The 19,035-nt window shown below is 48.7% G+C and overlaps 2 protein-coding genes across 2 annotated transcripts in view; one reads left to right on the top strand and one right to left on the bottom strand.

Moving 5' to 3' along the window:
* The first annotated feature begins 258 nt into the window (after positions 1-258).
* On the top strand, positions 259-7,078 carry LOC122370727 (trichohyalin-like). The gene is made up of 2 exons (XM_043346595.1): positions 259-330; positions 2,182-7,078. Exon 2 carries the CDS (start codon positions 2,190-2,192, stop codon positions 4,149-4,151), a length of 1,962 nt encoding a protein of 653 aa, XP_043202530.1. The 5' UTR covers positions 259-330; positions 2,182-2,189; the 3' UTR covers positions 4,152-7,078.
* Positions 7,079-14,730: 7,652 nt separating this feature from the next.
* LOC122370713 (rab3 GTPase-activating protein catalytic subunit-like) overlaps positions 14,731-19,035 on the bottom strand; it is a 52,201-nt gene continuing 47,896 nt past the window's right edge. The window contains exons 13-19 of the mRNA XM_043346559.1: positions 18,749-18,930; positions 18,330-18,467; positions 17,970-18,063; positions 17,276-17,445; positions 16,943-17,092; positions 16,469-16,660; positions 14,731-15,788 (exon numbers count right to left, since the gene is read on the bottom strand). Coding sequence (XP_043202494.1) covers positions 15,621-15,788; positions 16,469-16,660; positions 16,943-17,092; positions 17,276-17,445; positions 17,970-18,063; positions 18,330-18,467; positions 18,749-18,930 — 1,094 coding nt within the window. The 3' untranslated portion in view covers positions 14,731-15,620. The remainder of the gene's footprint in view (positions 15,789-16,468; positions 16,661-16,942; positions 17,093-17,275; positions 17,446-17,969; positions 18,064-18,329; positions 18,468-18,748; positions 18,931-19,035) is intronic.

The raw sequence follows: 19,035 nt of genomic DNA, 5'->3' as shown, positions 1-19,035 counted from the left end.
ACAAACCATCTAAAGTCGCACAAATGATGCATTCAGGCTACCAAGATAATATAAGCACTATCTACACCAGCTGTAGTATCTTTCAGAAGGCTGTAGAAAATAAAGGACTCACTGTCTACCTCCTACAGAGCGATATGCAATCTGACCGACCAAGTGCAATCACAACGGAAGGGTCGTTGGTTTCTGATTCATCCACTGTAAGCCATCAAAGATAGTCACCTGATAGCGCGAGACGACATCTCTGCACTCCGGAGTGGCATCAGGTGACGGGGCGCCGGTGACCCGGCCTGACCGATCCCCGGCACTCCGGCCGGCCTCAACGTAAAAACGGTGAGTAGACGCAACTGAGCTGCTGCACAGTGTTTTCCCTAGCTATAGTGTCGGTGTAAGAGGCCAGGAAGTGGTGTGGTGGCCTAAAAATAGTTGTGTGAGGGCATTGGGTGAGAAAATGATAGGGATCAGAGAGGGAAATGTCATTGGAAAATAGTCGAAGGTTGAGCTTGCAATGTATATTTGTCACGGTTTTAATGTTTCAAATGAATGAACGGATTTTACAACATTTTAAATCCAAATACACAAGTCGTTATGTAACAGACCGGTATTTGTTTGCGGTGTTTTGGCGGCGGGCGGGCGTTTTTTTTTTTTTTAATAATTCAAAGTTCCAACCTTCGGGCCGCAGCGCTCCTAGGTAACGGACCGGTAAATCGTCATTGAACCCTATAATACTATGAACTACATACCATAAAGTCGGGATGACACACCAGTGTTTGATATAAATTTATACGTAATGAGCGACTCACTCAAATCGTGATACGTCATATGAAATGTTAGCTGTGAGTGAGCACATCTCGAAACACAAATGTACGTTTGGTAAAAGTTTACCGTGATATTTGATACGAGAGTTTATTTATTGTTTGGATAAATTCGTTGCATTTATTTTAAGAAGAAGCATGCACAAGTAAACGAATCGGTTCACAACATAGGTAATTGCTTTAGGTATAACTGATTTCGGTTTGTTAAAAATGCTTTTATACATATTTGAACATTTTTTAAATATCAATAAATTATTTTGTAGTCACCTATGACGTATCCATTGAGAGTCACAAACGTGCCATCATCTGATATCTGATGTCTGATGGAGCTAAAATTGTTGTTCCTGGAAAGTTTTTTGAAACTTACCAATCCACTGACTTGATATCGAGTTGGTATATGTACTGTTTTTTTTTTCGACCGTGTCAATTATTTGGCACGCCACTAACTTGCTAGGAACTAGTCACGGAAGTAGGTAAGTCATAAAAAAATCGTATATGGCTTCAGTTTTCAACAACAGTCTAAAATAGTGCAAAAATATAAAATATGAATTCATAAAGCTAATCTAAATCTAATCTAAAACACACATTCCAATAAAATCAAGTTATGAAAACATTACGCACAAAGTGCACATTTTTCCTTATCGTCATATGCCTTCAGGCCACTGTATCGTCACTACTCGGGAACTGCGACATCTAAGCGATACCCGAGTCCCTTTTTTGCTGCGACAAGCCTATCGTTGAACGATAAATCAATTTGAATTGCGTGTCATGAATATTATGATGTTAGAAAATGACCTTATGCTCATGATACAATGAAATGATAGTGAAATAGGTCAAAAAAGTATTGAACCTATTGCACTATCATTTCATTGTATCATGAGCATACCTATAATAAGGTCATTTTCTAACATCATAATATTCATAATAATGCTCAAACTAGCCATAGCTCACCTTCAACGAATCGAACAAGACTTTGCGTGTCATGAGCCTAATCTTCTTTTTCAACTATATCATGTCGCAAAGTGGAAAGCCATCTGGTAAGTGAAAAGGATATCGGCCTTAGGTACTATTGCCCTCCAATGCCGTTATTTGGTATTTTCAGACGGATGGCCCCGGATCATAAGATTTTAAACGATGAGGAACGGTCTGCCTACCACGCTTGCAGAAGAATTCGCAGTTCAAAAAGTCCCCCCCCCCCAAAGAAAGAGTTTTGTGATATATGTGTTGTATACAGGCATTCTTTTCCTTCGTCAATACTTTATCATTAGCATAGTCTGAATGCAATCTACTGGCCACCGCATCAGCCGGTCAGTAGGCGTCGGCTAACAAAAAAGAATACATTTTCCGATCACGCTCCTGTATGTTGCAGACATCACGATGAACTTCCCACCACCTGAAAGATCGCGAAGTGGACAGCAGACACCCAGACAACTCCCTCGCATGTGTAGCGACTACAACCGCAGGGGAGGATGTACCCGCGCCAATTGCCAGGAACTGCACTTGTGCACATACTTCCTTCAAAACAGATGCACCGCCGAGCGATGCAACAAGGCCCACGCCCTGGAGACGCCCAGAAACATCCTGCTGCTAGAGGGTCTGGGATGGAGAGGTTCGGACGATCTTGCTCTAGCGCTGGACATCCTCCGCCGGCGGGCCCGAGGTCAGGCGGTCAGCGTCTGCGTCATGTACAACGTGGGCAGCTGTTCTGTCCCTAACTGTGGACGGCTTCACATCTGCTACCGTCGTGTAGTGGATGCCTGTCCACTGGACGACTGCGGCCTCAGTCACGACCTGCTGGACGGCGGGCACAACGCCGACCTTCTGGCCAGTGCGGGTCTGACCGATACCCCCGTGACAGAGCTCCTCAGGCGACTGCAGGAACAGGTGCGCCGCCGGCCGCCCCAGCCGGCGCTCTGCAGAGCTGTGTATGGCCGACAGGGCTGCCAGAAACATTGCCTACGACTACACTACTGCGAGGCATTCCTCCACAGTCGCTGCAGGTTCGGAGACAGGTGCTCCAAGAGTCACAGCCTGAAGGAGCCGCACAACCAGCGGGTGCTGGCATTCTTTGGCTGGACAGAAGAGCAAGTGCTGAAAGAGCTGAAGAAGGAAGGAGTGGGCAGGTCAGTTTCTCGGCCAGCCAGAGCTCGAACTCCGACAGAACGGGACGACGAGGAGGAAAGGTCCGACCGACATGACCCCGACCTCTGTGAAGAATCGCAGCGGGGCCACAGTGCCGAGACCCGCGTCAAAAGGGTCGACAGCACTGAGGAGGTCGCAAATCATGTGAACGATTCACTTGACTCGTCGAGCAAATATCCAAAGAGACATTACAAGGTGTGTGAGCAAACAGCCAGAGTTCGCCCGAAAGCACAAGAAGATAACGCCTCGAGCCAGCAGAAGGAGGCGGAAAGACATCTGAGGGAGCGAAAAGAGACGGAATGGAAGGAGAAGGAAAGAGAATGGAAAAACAAGGAAATCGAATGGCAGAACAAGGAGGAAGAATGGCAGCAGAAAGAAAACGAATGGCAAGAAAAGGAAAGAAAGAGAGAAAGGGAGACCCAACAAAGGGAAAAAGAAATACGCGAGACAGAGGAACGAGTGCGGAAAGAATCGGAAAATAAACTAAGAGAAGAAAATGAACGTGAAACGCGAAGATATGAACGGGAAAAAGAAGAACATTTGAGAGCAATGGCAGAAACAGAATCGCAAAAAAAGGAGTTAATGCAAAACTATGCAAAACTGATTATCGATCACGAAAGCAGCGAGAAAACCATAGCCACCATTCAGCAAATGAACGCTGATTACCAACGGCAGATCGCCAGTATGCAGACTCTGGTAAAAGAGCTGAAGGATAAAGATCAAGGGCGAGAGATCAAAGCAAAAACGGAAGAGGAGGACATGAAAAAGAAAATCGAAGAGCTGACAGAACTCCGAGAACTGGTTAGAAAGCAGAAAGAGTACGTGGAATGCAGCGTCTGCCTCGGCACCTTCGTTGAGCCAATGACTCTGGAGTGTGCCCACACATTCTGTAAGAACTGCATAGAAAACACACCGAGACCTGCCGGAGGAATGTACCACTTCGATTACCCGCACCCTCTAAATCGAATTCACTGTCGCCAGTGTCCGCTCTGCCGCCAAGTGTCAAACATACAGGTCCCCAATCTGGCTCTCAAAAACATATCCGGCACCTTTTCTGGCGATCAGCAGCGAGGGGTCGCCAGTGGGTCCAGCGGCGCCGACACTGGAACAGCGGCACGGAGATCAGGACTTGGACAGTATCATCGAGGCGGATGGTCTAGTGTTTACCCGGGGAGAGGCAGGCCGCAGGGCTGGTAAAAAAGCAAATTGCGTCCCCGACCAAAAAAATGAGAGCGAAAAATGACCCCGACCTTTTTACGATTCATGTATGCAGGCTGCATGCAACTACGATGCGCGTTTCCTTAGGTTTCATTTCTATATTATTTTTTACGAGCAGTCATATGTACTAAATTGCTTATCAGACTCGCGCTTCGAAATTTCCAGTTTGTTAATTAAATGTCACGGCATCACTCGGTCAGCGGGTAGCGTAACAGACGAAGAACCCGGGAAGGGTAGGGGGCGCTACGATCGTCGAACAGATGCAATAGGTGTCGCTATTGTATCGGTAGCTCACAACGACGACGGCTAGAAACTATCGACCCCGCATGAATTTACCATGTCCAACCGGTCCGACCCCGGTTCCGAATCTAGTCGTTTGTCTAGTCGTATAGCTGGCTACAACTGGTCGTCAATCAACCCCACTTGAAATAGCACAGCCGACAGCGGGGTCGGTGTCTAAGCGTCTGTTAGTATGTGTTTGATCATCTAGTTTGATCTAGTTTTCGTTAGCAACTGTCGACGGTAGTTTTGCTGTTAACGGAAGTGAGTTGTGGCTACTAATTGTTCATAACCATGTTGTAGGTATGTATTAGGTATAGGGGCTTTTTATGTCCTTGTTAAAGGGGATATACGTTGTGGATTCAATGATATCTTTTACTTGCGTTTAGTTTCTGCTTTATTTGAAAGTTATTTATTACTGTAAAAGTTTACTAAATGTGGTAATTTTGACCCCGGGTACTTGAACTTTTACTGGTACTGTGTCCCCGACGACGTCAATAGGACATAACACTTTAACAGCCCTGAGGCAGGGTTTGATAGAGGGCGTTACGACCCTACAGGGTGTCTCAAAAGTTCGTTCACAGGTACCAGCCATGCTTTTTTGTCAATAATTCTGAATCAACAAGAAATTAACAGTCGAAATTTTGCATGGGCATTGGTGACAACCTTCCTCAAGCAGCCTCATTGTTTTCAAGTGCATTCGACCCTTCATGAGCTCACAAAAAGGGTTCACCTCTGACCATGGGTCAGGCACGAAAATGTAGGTTGCAAAGTCGGGTATGTTGTGAAACTCTCTGTTTCAGGAGTAATGGGAATGGTTAAGTCGGAAATGACACATGGCTAAGTGTCGGCGAGGATGAGTGCAACATGATGATCATCTCATAAAAGCGGTGGCTAAAATTTTTGAAGGACGAAACCATGCGAGACTAACGGCGTTTTGAACGACCCTCGCACAACAGCAGACTCGTGTTCCGGAAAGCAGCTGAAAATGCGGTCATAACTATTGAAAACTGGCAAGAAGGTCACAGAAAGAGGTTACCCATTTTCAAAAAGTGCAGGTCATCGTAAAATAAAGACAAATTATAATTTAAAATTGTTTATAATATCTATAACGCTAATTTTTGGGGACAATACCTAACACAAAAATCGTCAATGCCAAGGACACCTGACCCTCCAAAAGTATCAGTTATTGTAAAATTTTATCTAGCGAAGTTTCAAGAGGCAGATCTGCAGCGAATAATTTTCTTTTAAACACAAAATCCCGATAAAACCACACGATGGACAGGTTTGGGCCGTTTACAAAGCAGAACATCTCCCGAGGAAAACACTCCGCAACCGAGCGAAGGTCTTGGCATGGGGAATGACGAGCGCTTGGAATTTGCAAAATTTGCACAATGTGTCTGAGAAACAGACGTCCGACACATTCTGCTACCATATGATGCGAAAAATTTACTCTTGAACGACCCTCGCACAACAGCAGACTCGTGTTCCGGAAAGCAGCTGAAAATGCGGTCATAACTATTGAAAACTGGCAAGAAGGTCACAGAAAGAGGTTACCCATTTTCAAAAAGTGCAGGTCATCGTAAAATAAAGACAAATTATAATTTAAAATTGTTTATAATATCTATAACGCTAATTTTTGGGGACAATACCTAACACAAAAATCGTCAATGCCAAGGACACCTGACCCTCCAAAAGTATCAGTTATTGTAAAATTTTATCTAGCGAAGTTTCAAGAGGCAGATCTGCAGCGAATAATTTTCTTTTAAACACAAAATCCCGATAAAACCACACGATGGACAGGTTTGGGCCGTTTACAAAGCAGAACATCTCCCGAGGAAAACACTCCGCAACCGAGCGAAGGTCTTGGCATGGGGAATGACGAGCGCTTGGAATTTGCAAAATTTGCACAATGTGTCTGAGAAACAGACGTCCGACACATTCTGCTACCATATGATGCGAAAAATTTACTCCTGGTACTTTCCGTTTGTTCAGGACTGGGGTCGTTTTGAAAAGGAAAATGGCGCTTGGGATGTCGGCGCCAGTCATTCATGAAGGAGTTAGCGCCAGAGAATGCCTACAAAATACTCAAGAATGGTGTCGATGCAAGCTGTCGGCTTTCAGGGAAAATCAGATGTTGCTGGGGAGCTAGTCAAAACTAAATCCGACGCAGAAACTGCAGGGGATTCCCCTGCAAGAGCTTGAAAGCTGGTAACCTTTTATCAGCCTCCGGCAGCTGACGGAGCAACAAAAATCGGTATGGGAAAATATTTTTGGAGATACAGCAAAGGGGTTGGTTTCCAACCTTCTTAATCAGTTGTCAAAGCATGCATATTTGTCTAGTGTACACACAGACACCAAAACCTTATACTTTTGGCCGGTTCTTATATGCTTTATTGGCATGGGAAATGTGTGAACGAACTTTTGAGACACCCTGTAGATGGGAGACGTTTACCATGGATACTGATGGGTAGACATAAGAATGGAATATCTGTCACTGGGTGATTTTATGCTTACTAGAGGTACAGGTTTGTGCGATAACTGTATGTTTTGATTAATTATATGTGACGGATGCATTAGTTTGGTTGAGTAGCTTGTATTTTAGCTGTATTATTTGGGTAGATTTGGGTAGCTATTTTTAATATAATAGCGATAGTTGCGGAGTGTCCAAGTCTTTTGTATGTTAGGCCCTTTTTTAACTCAACCCTACCCCTACCCTACCCTACCCTACCCTACCCTACCCCTACCCCTACCCTACTCCTACACTACACTACACTACACTACACTACACTACACTACACTACACTACCCTACCCTACCCTACCCTACCCTACCCTACCCTACCCTACCCTACCCTACCCTACCCTACCCTAGGCCCTATTTTAACTCGACCCTACCCCTACCCTACCCTACCCTACCCTACCCCTACCCCTACCCCTGTCCCCTACCCTACTCCTACACTACACTACACTACACTACACTACACTACACTACACTACACTACACTACACTACCCTACCCTACCCTACCCTACCCTACCCTACCCTACCCTACCCTACCCTACCCTACCCTACCCTACCCTACCCTACCCTACCCTACCCTACCAGCGACAGTCCAAGTTTCAGCTAAATCGGCCCAGAAACGGCTGAGATGTTGCAAAAATAAATTAATTGTATTTTCTGGTGAATCCCCTTGGCCAGCGGTGCCTTGTGTCGGCCTTCGTTCTGAAAGGTCAATGACCTGCCGGCTCACTCAGTTTTTTAAGCGAACAACTGAGCCTAAAGCACGTGCCCTCTGCTCGGCGCCGGTCGCGGCCCCACCACGTGCACACCGCTGAACCAACCCCCTCGAAAATTTAATACGACAAATGAGTGCACGCGTCCGACTTGCAGTGAAAATTTCACCCCCGTAGCCCTTACCGTTCCCGAGCAATAGCGTGTTTTTGCCGATTCTAATGTTAACCCTATGGGCACGCGAGCACGCGCTGCGGGCGCACCCCCGGCCGCATCATGTCCAAAATTTAATACGACCTACGTGTAAAGGTGGCCCACATCGCTGTAAAATTTCACGGCCGTAGGTCAACAGACGCCGCCGCAATAAGCGCTACAAAGTGACTACGTCGCACACGGCGTGGGCGGCGGGGTACTTTTTAGGATTTACTAGGGTTACCCGCGTGCTCCGCAACGCGAAGAAGGGTTATTTGTGACCCGTGGGTATTGGGTTGGTCTGTGTCGATTTGGTTGGTATCCATTTCGTTCGAATGCTTTTTGATGGCCAAAACAAAAAAAGATGCATCGCATCGAGGTGCCCGTGTCGTATTATCATGCGTTCTACTTTAGAATGATTCGAAAACTGGCGTGAAGTCTTTTGAGGGCCATCGATGAATTTCGCTAAAAATGACAATGTAATGGTTTGGAACATTTACATTTTTAAGGATACTGTTGCTAATCATGCAAAAATGAAGAGTGAATATTGGACAGAATTGAATGCTCTATCCAATGGTACCATATTCAATTGCCAAAGGTATCAGGTTATGCAGCAAACCCCGTGTGATTAACAAAGTGGCACAAAATTGACAAACACCATTTTCTCCTGTGATTTGCACCACCTTGATTTGGATCAATCAGCTTTTCACAATTTTTATATGAGAGGCGGTACCTTTCTCTTGCAAATAGGCGTTGATTCAACTCGCTCCATTTAACGGTCACCTAAAAACAAAATTAATTCCAAAATCCCTCAAAAACCGCAATTTTTCAAATAAAAGTGCCCTCTCTGGTGCACGTGGCGCGTGCTATCCTCTGCATTGCACACCATTCAATAGCCCGTTAAATTCTGTACACGATGCTGTTTTCCCCGTGCCGGTCGGACCCCTGGTCACCAAGATATTGCACGGGAACTGGACCCGTGTCGGCCAAAATTAGCCGTTTTCGCCCGATTTCGCACGCCGATTTATACATGTAAAGTCTATGACGCGAATTTGCACTTTTTGAGCACGCGCCACGCGCTCCCTATCAATCCGATCGAGCTGAGACCCCTCAAAGGCACGTCGCGCATCCTTGATCTATAAGTTGTGCAAATTTCACCGGGCTAGGTGCAACGGTCTGGCCTGTAGTCCACGCAAAGCACGACCAAGTCGGGACCTCGGTAACGGACAGACGCACCCTCCTCAAATAGTAATATAGACAAGCGGCTGCGCCACTTGCTTTGCTGCGTGGTAGGAAAAAATTGCGGCACCAGCCAATTTGCTTTCGAATGGTGTTCGTTTCAAATCGATGTGTCGTCTAGAAGCATAGATATGGACGGAAATGTGAAGAGAATTAAAAAACTGCTCTGAGGGATTCGTTGGATGAAAGTTGGGTGAAACGGGGTCAAGACGGGTCATAGGGGTCAGCCTTGGTTACTCTGGGTCAGGCCAGGTCACATAGGACACCTCTCGTCTGATGGGATCATCCCGGACCACTGTTCTACCTTTGCCTCCACCACTACCCCTACCACTACCCCTACCACTACCCCTACCACTACCCCTACCACTACCCCTACTACTACCCCTACCCCTACTACTACCCCTACCACTACCCCTACCACTACCCCTACCACTACCCCTTACCCCTACTCCTACCCCTACCCCTACCACTATCACTACCCCTACTACTACCCCTACCCCTACCACTACCCCTACTACTACTCCTACCACTACCCCTACCCCTACTGCTACCCCTACTACTACCCCTGCCACTACCCCTACCCCTACCACTACCCCTACCCCTATCCTTACCCCTACCCCTACCCCTACCCCTACCCCTACCTCCTACCACTACCATTACCTACCACTGGGTCATGTGAGGTCACATAATACTTAGATCCAATAAGTATTTTAAAAAAAAAATCAGACTTTAAAAGTGCTTCTAGCCCTCCTCCTGTTCGTACAATTCCATTACGCTCAATCGTATTTGTCGGAAATGGCGCTTTGTGGCATATGTGGCGCACTACGACAAACGCGGCGCATTTTCAACCGGCGATTGAGCATGCATCTTGACACCAAATTGCACCTTTATCAGACCATATTTGACAAAACTGTGCGATTTGCGGCAAAAATGACGCCTTGTGACCAATGTGACGCCTCGCGGCAAACGCGGTGCATTTGTATACTCGTATCGCCAACTGTCGCCATTCAACGAAAATCTACACAATCTCTCGCCACTATTTATTCAAATTAAAAACTTGCCCATCCGCCAATGCGAGGTACTCGCCGCCGATCGGCATGCATTTAGTCCCCAAAGTTTGTCGACCCCGGCTCTCAATGAAGATCTACGAACCGATCAAAATTTCATTGGCGTTCTTCCAGCGCGCCCCACGCGCGAACCGTGCACCCCAGCGAGTCGGAACCTAGAAAAGGCGCTGACCCGCTCTGTCACCTAGAAGGTGTGCAAATTTCAACCCCCTACGATATACCGTCTGCCCTGTAGGCGAGTGGAATTGAACCCACTACCCATCCAGGATGATGCCCCTGGATATATTGCAGACGGTGCGAACTGCAATATATTGGGGAGACCAAGTGCGGACAGACAGACAGACAGACGGATCCTGTTCAAATAGTAATATAGATTACGGAGCGAGCGAAGCGAGCGGAGTCTTTCCTTAGATTAACGGAAATTTCTGAGTATGAGCGGCCGGCCGGCCGGCCGTGCGGACGCTTTTGCGAGGCTTATATCTCAGCAACCACTTGACCGATTTACACGCGGCAATTTTTGTAGGGTAGCTTCATTCCTTCTACCATTGATGAAATACTAGGACTTACTCCACAAGGAGATCGAATGGGTCGGAGCGCTTTCAATATGTATTATACATATCGTCGTCAGCGAATCAATAACGGGTCGAATCGAGTCGGGTATCGAAGAGGTTCGGGAGCTGCGCGGCAGAGCGATCACATACTATTCGAATTATGCATTAAAGAGAATAAAAAACACGTGAGAACAATCATGATACACTAGCTGCTAAAATGAATTAAAATGGGGTGCTAAAATGCATAAATGGCACGTATAAAAATACAATAAAGGGGGGGGGGGAAACAGGATACCTATGGTGATAAAGACTGAGTAGAAAAGACTATACAAAAATGAGTGCAAAAACTGTAAAAGGACGAGTACAAATATAAATACATACAAAGGCCGAACTAGACGTAAACACTACTGACAAAAACGGCGGATTATCGGCAGCCAGCGGTCATGCAGCAGGGCACCCGAGTTCCTGTTCACGTTTGCGTCATTCGGCGACACCAGGACGGCTTCACGCCGACCAACAGTCCGAATATAGGCCGATTCCAGGAGAAGTCGCATCTGGTGATGACTGGCTCGATTCAAGATCTTGATGGCATCGAAAGCAGGTGAGCAGTCTCTATGGGTACTGAAGGCCGATGTATTGGCTCTCGAGCGGACTGCTCCAGTCCAGCTCGTCTCCAAGCCTTCAGTCACCATCGGCTCGCTGCTCTGCAGCAAGGCTAAGCACCATCTACCTAAGCTACAACAGAGCAACGTCATCTATCGGATCGAGTGCTCCTGCCAAGTGGACGGTGACCCAATGGTCTATATCGGCGAGACAGATCGTGAGCTGGGCACGAGACTCCGAGAACACCGGGAGAGCTGGACTGGAGCAGTCCGCTCGAGAGCCAATACATCGGCCTTCAGTACCCATAGAGACTGCTCACCTGCTTTCGATGCCATCAAGATCTTGAATCGAGCCAGTCATCACCAGATGCGACTTCTCCTGGAATCGGCCTATATTCGGACTGTTGGTCGGCGTGAAGCCGTCCTGGTGTCGCCGAATGACGCAAACGTGAACAGGAACTCGGGTGCCCTGCTGCATGACCGCTGGCTGCCGATAATCCGCCGTTTTTGTCAGTAGTGTTTACGTCTAGTTCGGCCTTTGTATGTATTTATATTTGTACTCGTCCTTTTACAGTTTTTGCACTCATTTTTGTATAGTCTTTTCTACTCAGTCTTTATCACCATAGGTATCCTGTTTCCCCCCCCCCCCCCTTTATTGTATTTTTATACGTGCCATTTATGCATTTTAGCACCCCATTTTAATTCATTTTAGCAGCTAGTGTATCATGATTGTTCTCACGTGTTTTTTATTCTCTTTAATGCATAATTCGAATAGTATGTGATCGCTCTGCCGCGCAGCTCCCGAACCTCTTCGATACCCGACTCGATTCGACCCGTTATTGATTCGCTGACGACGATATGTATAATACATATTGAAAGCGCTCCGACCCATTCGATCTCCTTGTGGAGTAAGTCCTAGTATTTCATCAATTTAATTCCATCTCCACATCATGTCATTACGTTCCTTCTACCAAGTATTGGACTATTCCCGATGCATGCGGGTGACCCCTTATGCACGTGCCACGTGCAAAACGAAGAGGTGTCAGTTTTGTAATTGTTGCAATATCTCGGTAACTACTTGGCCGATTGCGCTGAAAGTTGGCATGTAGGTAGGCACCCACTAGGCACTGCATATCCATGTGCCAGAGTTGGGGTGCTGCTGCACGTGCGCACGTGCAGGGGTCGTTTCCAGATCTCGAGAACGGCTGGACCGATGGCGCTCAAATTTGGTACACGGTTAGGGAACAGTTAGTAGGGTGCCGTGCACAAGTCAGTTGGGACCCATTTTGCACGTGCACACGTGCAGGGTGCCGCTCCCAGATCTCCAGAACGGCTGGGCCGATTGTGCTCAAATTTGGCACATCGCTAGAAACCGGTCAGTAGGGTGCCGTGCACAAGTCAGTTGGAGGTACCCCCTCGAAATTTCGCACGTGCAAGACTCACCCCCTCGCTCGCTCCGTTAGTCGCCCCAAAAGGCGCTATACTGGTAATTACGGAGCGAGCGAAGCGAGCGGAGTCTTACGTAGAATAACGGAAATTTCTGAGTATGACCGGCCGGCCGGCCGTGCGGACGCTTTTGCGAGGCTTATATCTCAGCAACCACTTGACCGATTTACACGCGGTAATTTTTATAGGGTAGCTTCATTCCTTCTACCAAGTATTGGACTATTCCCGATGCATGTGGGTGACCCCTTATGCACGTGCCACGTGCAAAACGAAGAGGTGTCAGTTTTGCAATTGTTGCAATATTTCGGTAACTACTTGGCCGATTGCGCTGAAAGTTGGCATGTAGGTAGGCACCCACTAGGCACTGCATATCCATGTGCCAGAGTTGGGGTGCTGCTGCACGTGCGCACGTGCAGGGGTCGTTTCCAGATCTCGAGAACGGCTGGACCGATTGCGCTCAAATTTGGTACACAGTTAGGGACCGGTTAGTAGGGTGCCGTGCAAAAGCCAGTCGGGACCCATTTTGCACGTGCGCACGTGCAGGGTGCCGCTCCCAGATCTCGAGAACGGCTGGGCCGATTGTGCTCAAATTTGGCACATCGCTAGAAACCGGTCAGTAGGGTGCCGTGCACAAGTCAGTTGGAGGTACCCCCTCGAAATTTCGCACGTGCAAGGCTCACCCTCTCGCTCGCTCCGTTAGTCGCCCCAAAAGGCGCTATACTGGTATAGATTGTTCATACAGGGTGACACAAAAAAGCGGTCATCACCAAAATTCAAATAACTTCGTAAGTTTTATTCAGATCATCACCAAACTTCGGCCACTTTAGGTCACACCTATGTAGCAGACATCCACCAAGTTTCAAGTCTTTACTACGAATGCTTTTAGTACAGTGTGTGTTTTACGGACGCTCCACAATGTGCTCCAGGTGAGCGCCCCGGCGCTGCAGGGCGTAGGCACACCTGCATCCAGCGGGCAAAGTTGCCGATAACCCGATAAGAATAACGTTTCAGGGGTAGCACACCCCCTGAGCACTGTCTCCAGAGGCCATTGCACTCTGTAAAGTGCACAGCCATCGGGTTATCGACAACTTTGCCCGCCGGATGCAAGTGTGCCTACGCCTTGCAGCGCCGTGGCGCTCACCTGGAGCACATTGTGGAGCGTCAGTAAAACACACACTGTACTAAAAGTATTCGTAGTGAAGACTTGAAACTTGGTGGATGTATGCTACATAGGTGTGACCTTAAGTGGCCGAAGTTTGGTGATGATCTGAATAAAACTTCCGAAGTTATTCGAAATTTGGTGATGACCGTTTTTTTGTGTCACCCTGTATGTGTGTATTTAGTGAGGTGATGTTGGCTGTGCATATGCATTTCAGAATCATCTGTAGGTACTCTTAAGTTTTAAGCGGCGGATTCAATAAAGTTTACAGAAACAAGTAGGCACGTACTATCAAAATAGGTAGATGATTCATATTCGGCGATTTACAATTACGCTAACAGTCGGCATTCACTACAATAGCGTTCAAAATAATCATCCAAGCATTCCTAGAGGCGAGAAAAATTATAGCTTCTGAAAAAAACTTTATGCGACGTCAAAAGCCTGGCTAGGTCTGCGTTAACCGCAAGGCTTTCCAATTCCTGATCGTACCCTTTTTCCATAACTTCCATTTCATTTATAATTCCCTTTTAAAACTTCTTTTCACATTTAAGTCGTCAGTCATTTCAAACATCTTTATCTGCGTATTGTAATAACTAACACAAACTTTACCTAGGGTGAGTTTTCAATGAAAAAAAAAGGCATGAAAACTTTTCATGCCCATATTTTATTTTACCTGCTAGTGTTTAGCATGGCTTAAAAGACCAAGGACGAAATACAGCTGCCCCTACACTTTATCAATTTTTCGATAATTTTTAATCTCACCTTACCTACGAAAATAAAACAATTGAAGTACGATTAACCTGATTTTAAGTTGCATCCATAGCCACACAAACCACCATGACAGCGCACAAATTAACCAGAAACAACTATCCACAAGACACAGTTCTCACTACGAAACACAGCTTCCAAAGTCGCACATGACGGCATCACTGAAATAACACGAACAATCAGTCACCAGATGACACCCAGCCTTCACCCCAAACGCTGGTAGTTACCGTCAGCGTACCGTCAGTAGATGCGGCGGCGGCCGCTCGAGCCGGCCTGTCCGGCGCCGCAGCTGCCGGTGTCGGCTAAGGACGGGCCGTGCCGCCCTCGCTCAGCCCGCCCTACACCGCAGGGGACGGACGGACCGAGCCGCTAGCACCAGAGCTACGCTAGTATCACCGGTGTATGATAGCATAAGGGGTTTCGCTAGCCTAGTGAGCACTACGCACTACGCACAAGGCCAAAGCACGATGCTAGCATCGCAAAAGCAGCACCAAAGCAAAGAAAGCTGACGCACAGGAAGAAAGACATGCTTTCTCCCGAAGCTATTGGATATCACTACCGGAAGACATTTCAGCCCCAGTATCAGCTCGTCCGTAGACCTCTGCGTACCGCTATGCCTATCTATTAAATGTGGTCTATGACTGGTCTTTTTCAGTCCGAGGTTCACCCAACACGGGCGTCGCGTCGCGGGGCACAACCACGGGACTGATCCGCTGGGAACAGGTCGTATTTCTCGCATCCCCACAGCTCCTATCCCTGTTCCCCAGAACAACGGTGGGCCCGCGCGACCCGCTCCGTCCCCGTCCCTGATATACCAGACCAATATATAATTCATTTCGCCCACCGCACAGCACTAGCTACCCAAGGCAAGGTCGTCTGGCGCTCTGCGTGGCACCCACCGGACCGGGCCGCTCAGCTGAACACACTGTCCTGACTGAGAGAGGCCGACAGACGGAACGTGTCCTCCGAGACCCGGCAGTGCAGGCGCTGCGGCAGCGGCCGCGACGCCGCGCCCGGCCGCCGGCACGGCACGCGCAGAATGTACTCCTTAGAGGCCGGCGGAGGCAGTCGCTGGTCAGCCTGTGAAGGGGAAACGGGAGATCACATGGAGATCGTTATAGTTAGAGTATGGACATTCGTAATTCGTACTTGCTATTTGTACGAGCGAGCGGTGAGCACCGCTGATCTCCTGGCCTGGAAGCCCGTTAAACCTTTTCTTTTACCTTTTCTTTTACCTTAAACCTCTTTTTTTTAAACCCCTTTCACGCACACTCACCGGTTCCGGACCACAAACAACAACCGACCTCCGGCCGACCGCCGTGTACGGCCACCGACGCGGCGCGACACGCACACATCACCAGCGGAACAAACAGTACGGATATAGTGTCTCCAGACGAACTGTGCCTTGGGGCGCACTGACTACAGAGCGAGTATACTCCGAAGACAGCCACGCCGCAGCATAACGAAGGGCGCGACGTAGCATCAAAATGTCAAAATTGTTACTCGGGGCAAATCAATCGCGCTGATTTGTAGGGTAAAACTATCGACGACCGTTAACCATTGTATTATTTTGTGTGTGTGTGGTGTTGGCTGATTTGTTTATGGCGTTTTTTTCACACAACCTGCGGTCCGGCGATGCCCAGCACTGCCCGACAAAAATACGAGCCCATACTGCGTCCGCCATAACTGTACGCAAGCAAAGGTATTTTCTATCATATCTAGCACCCGATGCATATTTAAGTTGGAGACTAAACTCTCACCTGGTCTCCAGTCAACAGCCTTTCCAGTCGCCTCGCCGCGTCGCCATTAGGGCCTCCAGGCACCGGCACCTCAACGCCACCTATCAGCAGCTGCACGAACTTGTCTTTCTCTGGGACGCCGTCCAGTTTCAGCGCCAGGGAGCGCCGTCGGAGCACGTAGTGTTCACATGTGGCGATCAGCTGACCGACCCCCTGCCGAGGGCACGGAGGGCAGATGTGAGAGGGGATGGGGAATAGCGGTAGCTAAGAGAGTGAGATGAGTACCCCTGCGCTCGCGTGGTTGAGTTAAACACGGGGCCGAGACCGACTGAGCCCTGCAATGTGGCTATATATAATATCATATCCATAGTGAATAATGTGCCAGCAAAGCCTAGTGATCACCATAATTGTGAGTGGTGAATTGGAAGCAGGTAATAAATAACTAAATAACTAACTTTAGTACAAAATCTAGCCTGGATCAAAACCGTGGCTCACATCGTAGGCTTTGTCGTCCCAGTCGGCCTTGGCTGCAGAGTGGAGGCGGCGCACGGCCTCTTCCAGCTGCTGTCCAATGGCGGGGAGATCGACAGGCTCTAGTTCCTCCACCAGTCGATAGATGGCAGCGTGGTAGATCATCGGCGACAGCTGCAACGTCGCGAACCATACCGCTCATAACAGTAATTAGACCTAAGACTTAGTGCGCTGTGCTGTATTTGACAGAAGTAGGCGTTAAATTAAGGCATCCTGATAATCAGCAGCCGAGACAAACACGTTTTCTAAGGTAACGCAAAAATAGCTGTGAACACGGCCTGCTGTAAAGCCGCTCACCATCTGGACGAGCTGCGCCGGCCGCAGCGTCGCCAGCTGGTGGAACAGCCGCTCCGCCTCGCGAGTCTCGTCGAACAGACGTCGCTGGCGGCGCGCCGGGACCGGCTTGGAGCCGGACCACGCCTCCAGCCACAGGTTGTCGGCGATCTGCATCCGCGCACTCAGCGCCCCTGGCGGACGGCGAGGGAACTATCAGACAGCGAGCTAGCGCACATGAGCGCTCCTCGCGGACCGATGCAGAACTAGCAAAAAGCATATCAAACCTGATACGGCAGGAAAACAGCGTAGCCAAACTGAATGCAATGGATAAAACAAGCAATGCTATCATAAGTCCACTTATGCTATACATATTGTGCGGGGCGGCTCCTTGCCCGTGGTTGTACCAGCTGAGATGTTTATGGACGTATGAGTGTGTTTGTGTGCCTGATTTAAATGCCGACCTTCTAATGTATCGCTCACCTTGTGGACTCGGAGCCGTAAACATCTTAGCCGTATTTAGCACCGAGGGTGAGATGCCGCGGGTGCCACATACCGAAACACATTCTTTCTTCAGGAAGTGCTTACGCGATCCCTCGTGGCCCCTGGGACCTGCCCGCCAGTTTGGCTAGTGAGGGTACCGACGGTGGGTGGCAGTGCGGGGCGGCTCTTACCCGATTTACCGGAGTCATCTGACTCTTCCTGGATCCAGTCTTACCCGATTTACCGGAGTCATCTGACTCCTCCTGGATCCAGTCACGGGGCGAGTACCAGCGCACAAAGTCGCCCAGCGTGCTGCCCGGGTTGGCGGCCTGGACAGGGAGGGAGGGAGTGAGAGGGACGGTCTGTCTGTACTACAGTATACACTATACAGCTCTGTGCAGAAAAAGAAATTAACAGCCTGTATCAGACCACCAGAAAATATAACTATACCAAAATAATCGATATTAAAGCCGCAAACAATCAACATGACCAATTACGCTAAAACTTCTCCATTCTGCATATTCTTTCAATAGCCCTACCATCCTGAAGGCTGAATCGGTCAGTTAATGTTCCCGCTCCCCGTTAAGCGCCGCACCTTGAACGCCTCCATGTCGGATGTGAGTGACGCGGCCATCATACGCGCCCGCAGCTGACATCCCTCCGAGTCTGTACCCAGGCTGACGAGAACCTCCGACTGCTCCTGGAGCCGGTCCTCGGTCATCGGCGCCACGTCCTGGCCGGGAGGGCGAGAGGGCGGTTGTATGGAGGGTCAGGCCTGGAACACTGCGTTCAATCGTGCAAAACTCGTCTCCGCACCAATACGATACAGCCGGCACACAGCGTCAGACAGTCTCAAATAGCGACAGTGGCATGCAAAGGGTAGAAAGTGTCACAGAGACTGAGATGAGATACATACAATTTTGGTACATACGAGCAACGCAACGCATCATACAACGTCGCACAACGTCACAGTCGCACACTAAACACCTCACCCGCCGCGGAGGCACTCCCCACCTGATTGACGGGGATGTAGAGCCGCTCCCCCGTCTCCAGCAGCCGCAGGGAGCCGCACGGCTTCAGACGCCCCTCGGGCTGGTTCCAGGGCAGCCGCTGCTGCCGCGCACAGTCCGCCTCCTCCGACGGACCCTCGTCGGGAGCGTCGAAAAACTCGTCGTCGTCCTCAGTCTCATCCTCCGCTGACGAGGTCAGAAACTATCAACCAATCGGCACGGAAACGGACACGGAATATTACCCCGAAACATGTCCCGCTAAATGCACATTCAAAGCAAAATTTGCATCAT

Source organism: Amphibalanus amphitrite, unplaced genomic scaffold, assembly GCF_019059575.1.
Source record: "Amphibalanus amphitrite isolate SeventyFive unplaced genomic scaffold, NRLGWU_Aamphi_draft 000035F_arrow, whole genome shotgun sequence".
NCBI classification, from domain to species: domain Eukaryota; kingdom Metazoa; phylum Arthropoda; class Thecostraca; order Balanomorpha; family Balanidae; genus Amphibalanus; species Amphibalanus amphitrite.
The sequence above is the reverse complement of the archived record's forward strand: the minus strand, read 5'-3'. Positions and strand labels throughout refer to the sequence as shown.

Excerpts from the sequence above, each read along its gene's own strand:
- LOC122370727 (XM_043346595.1), top strand. The coding sequence starts at position 2,190 with ATGAACTTCCCACCACCTGAAAGATCGCGAAGTGGACAGCAGACACCC.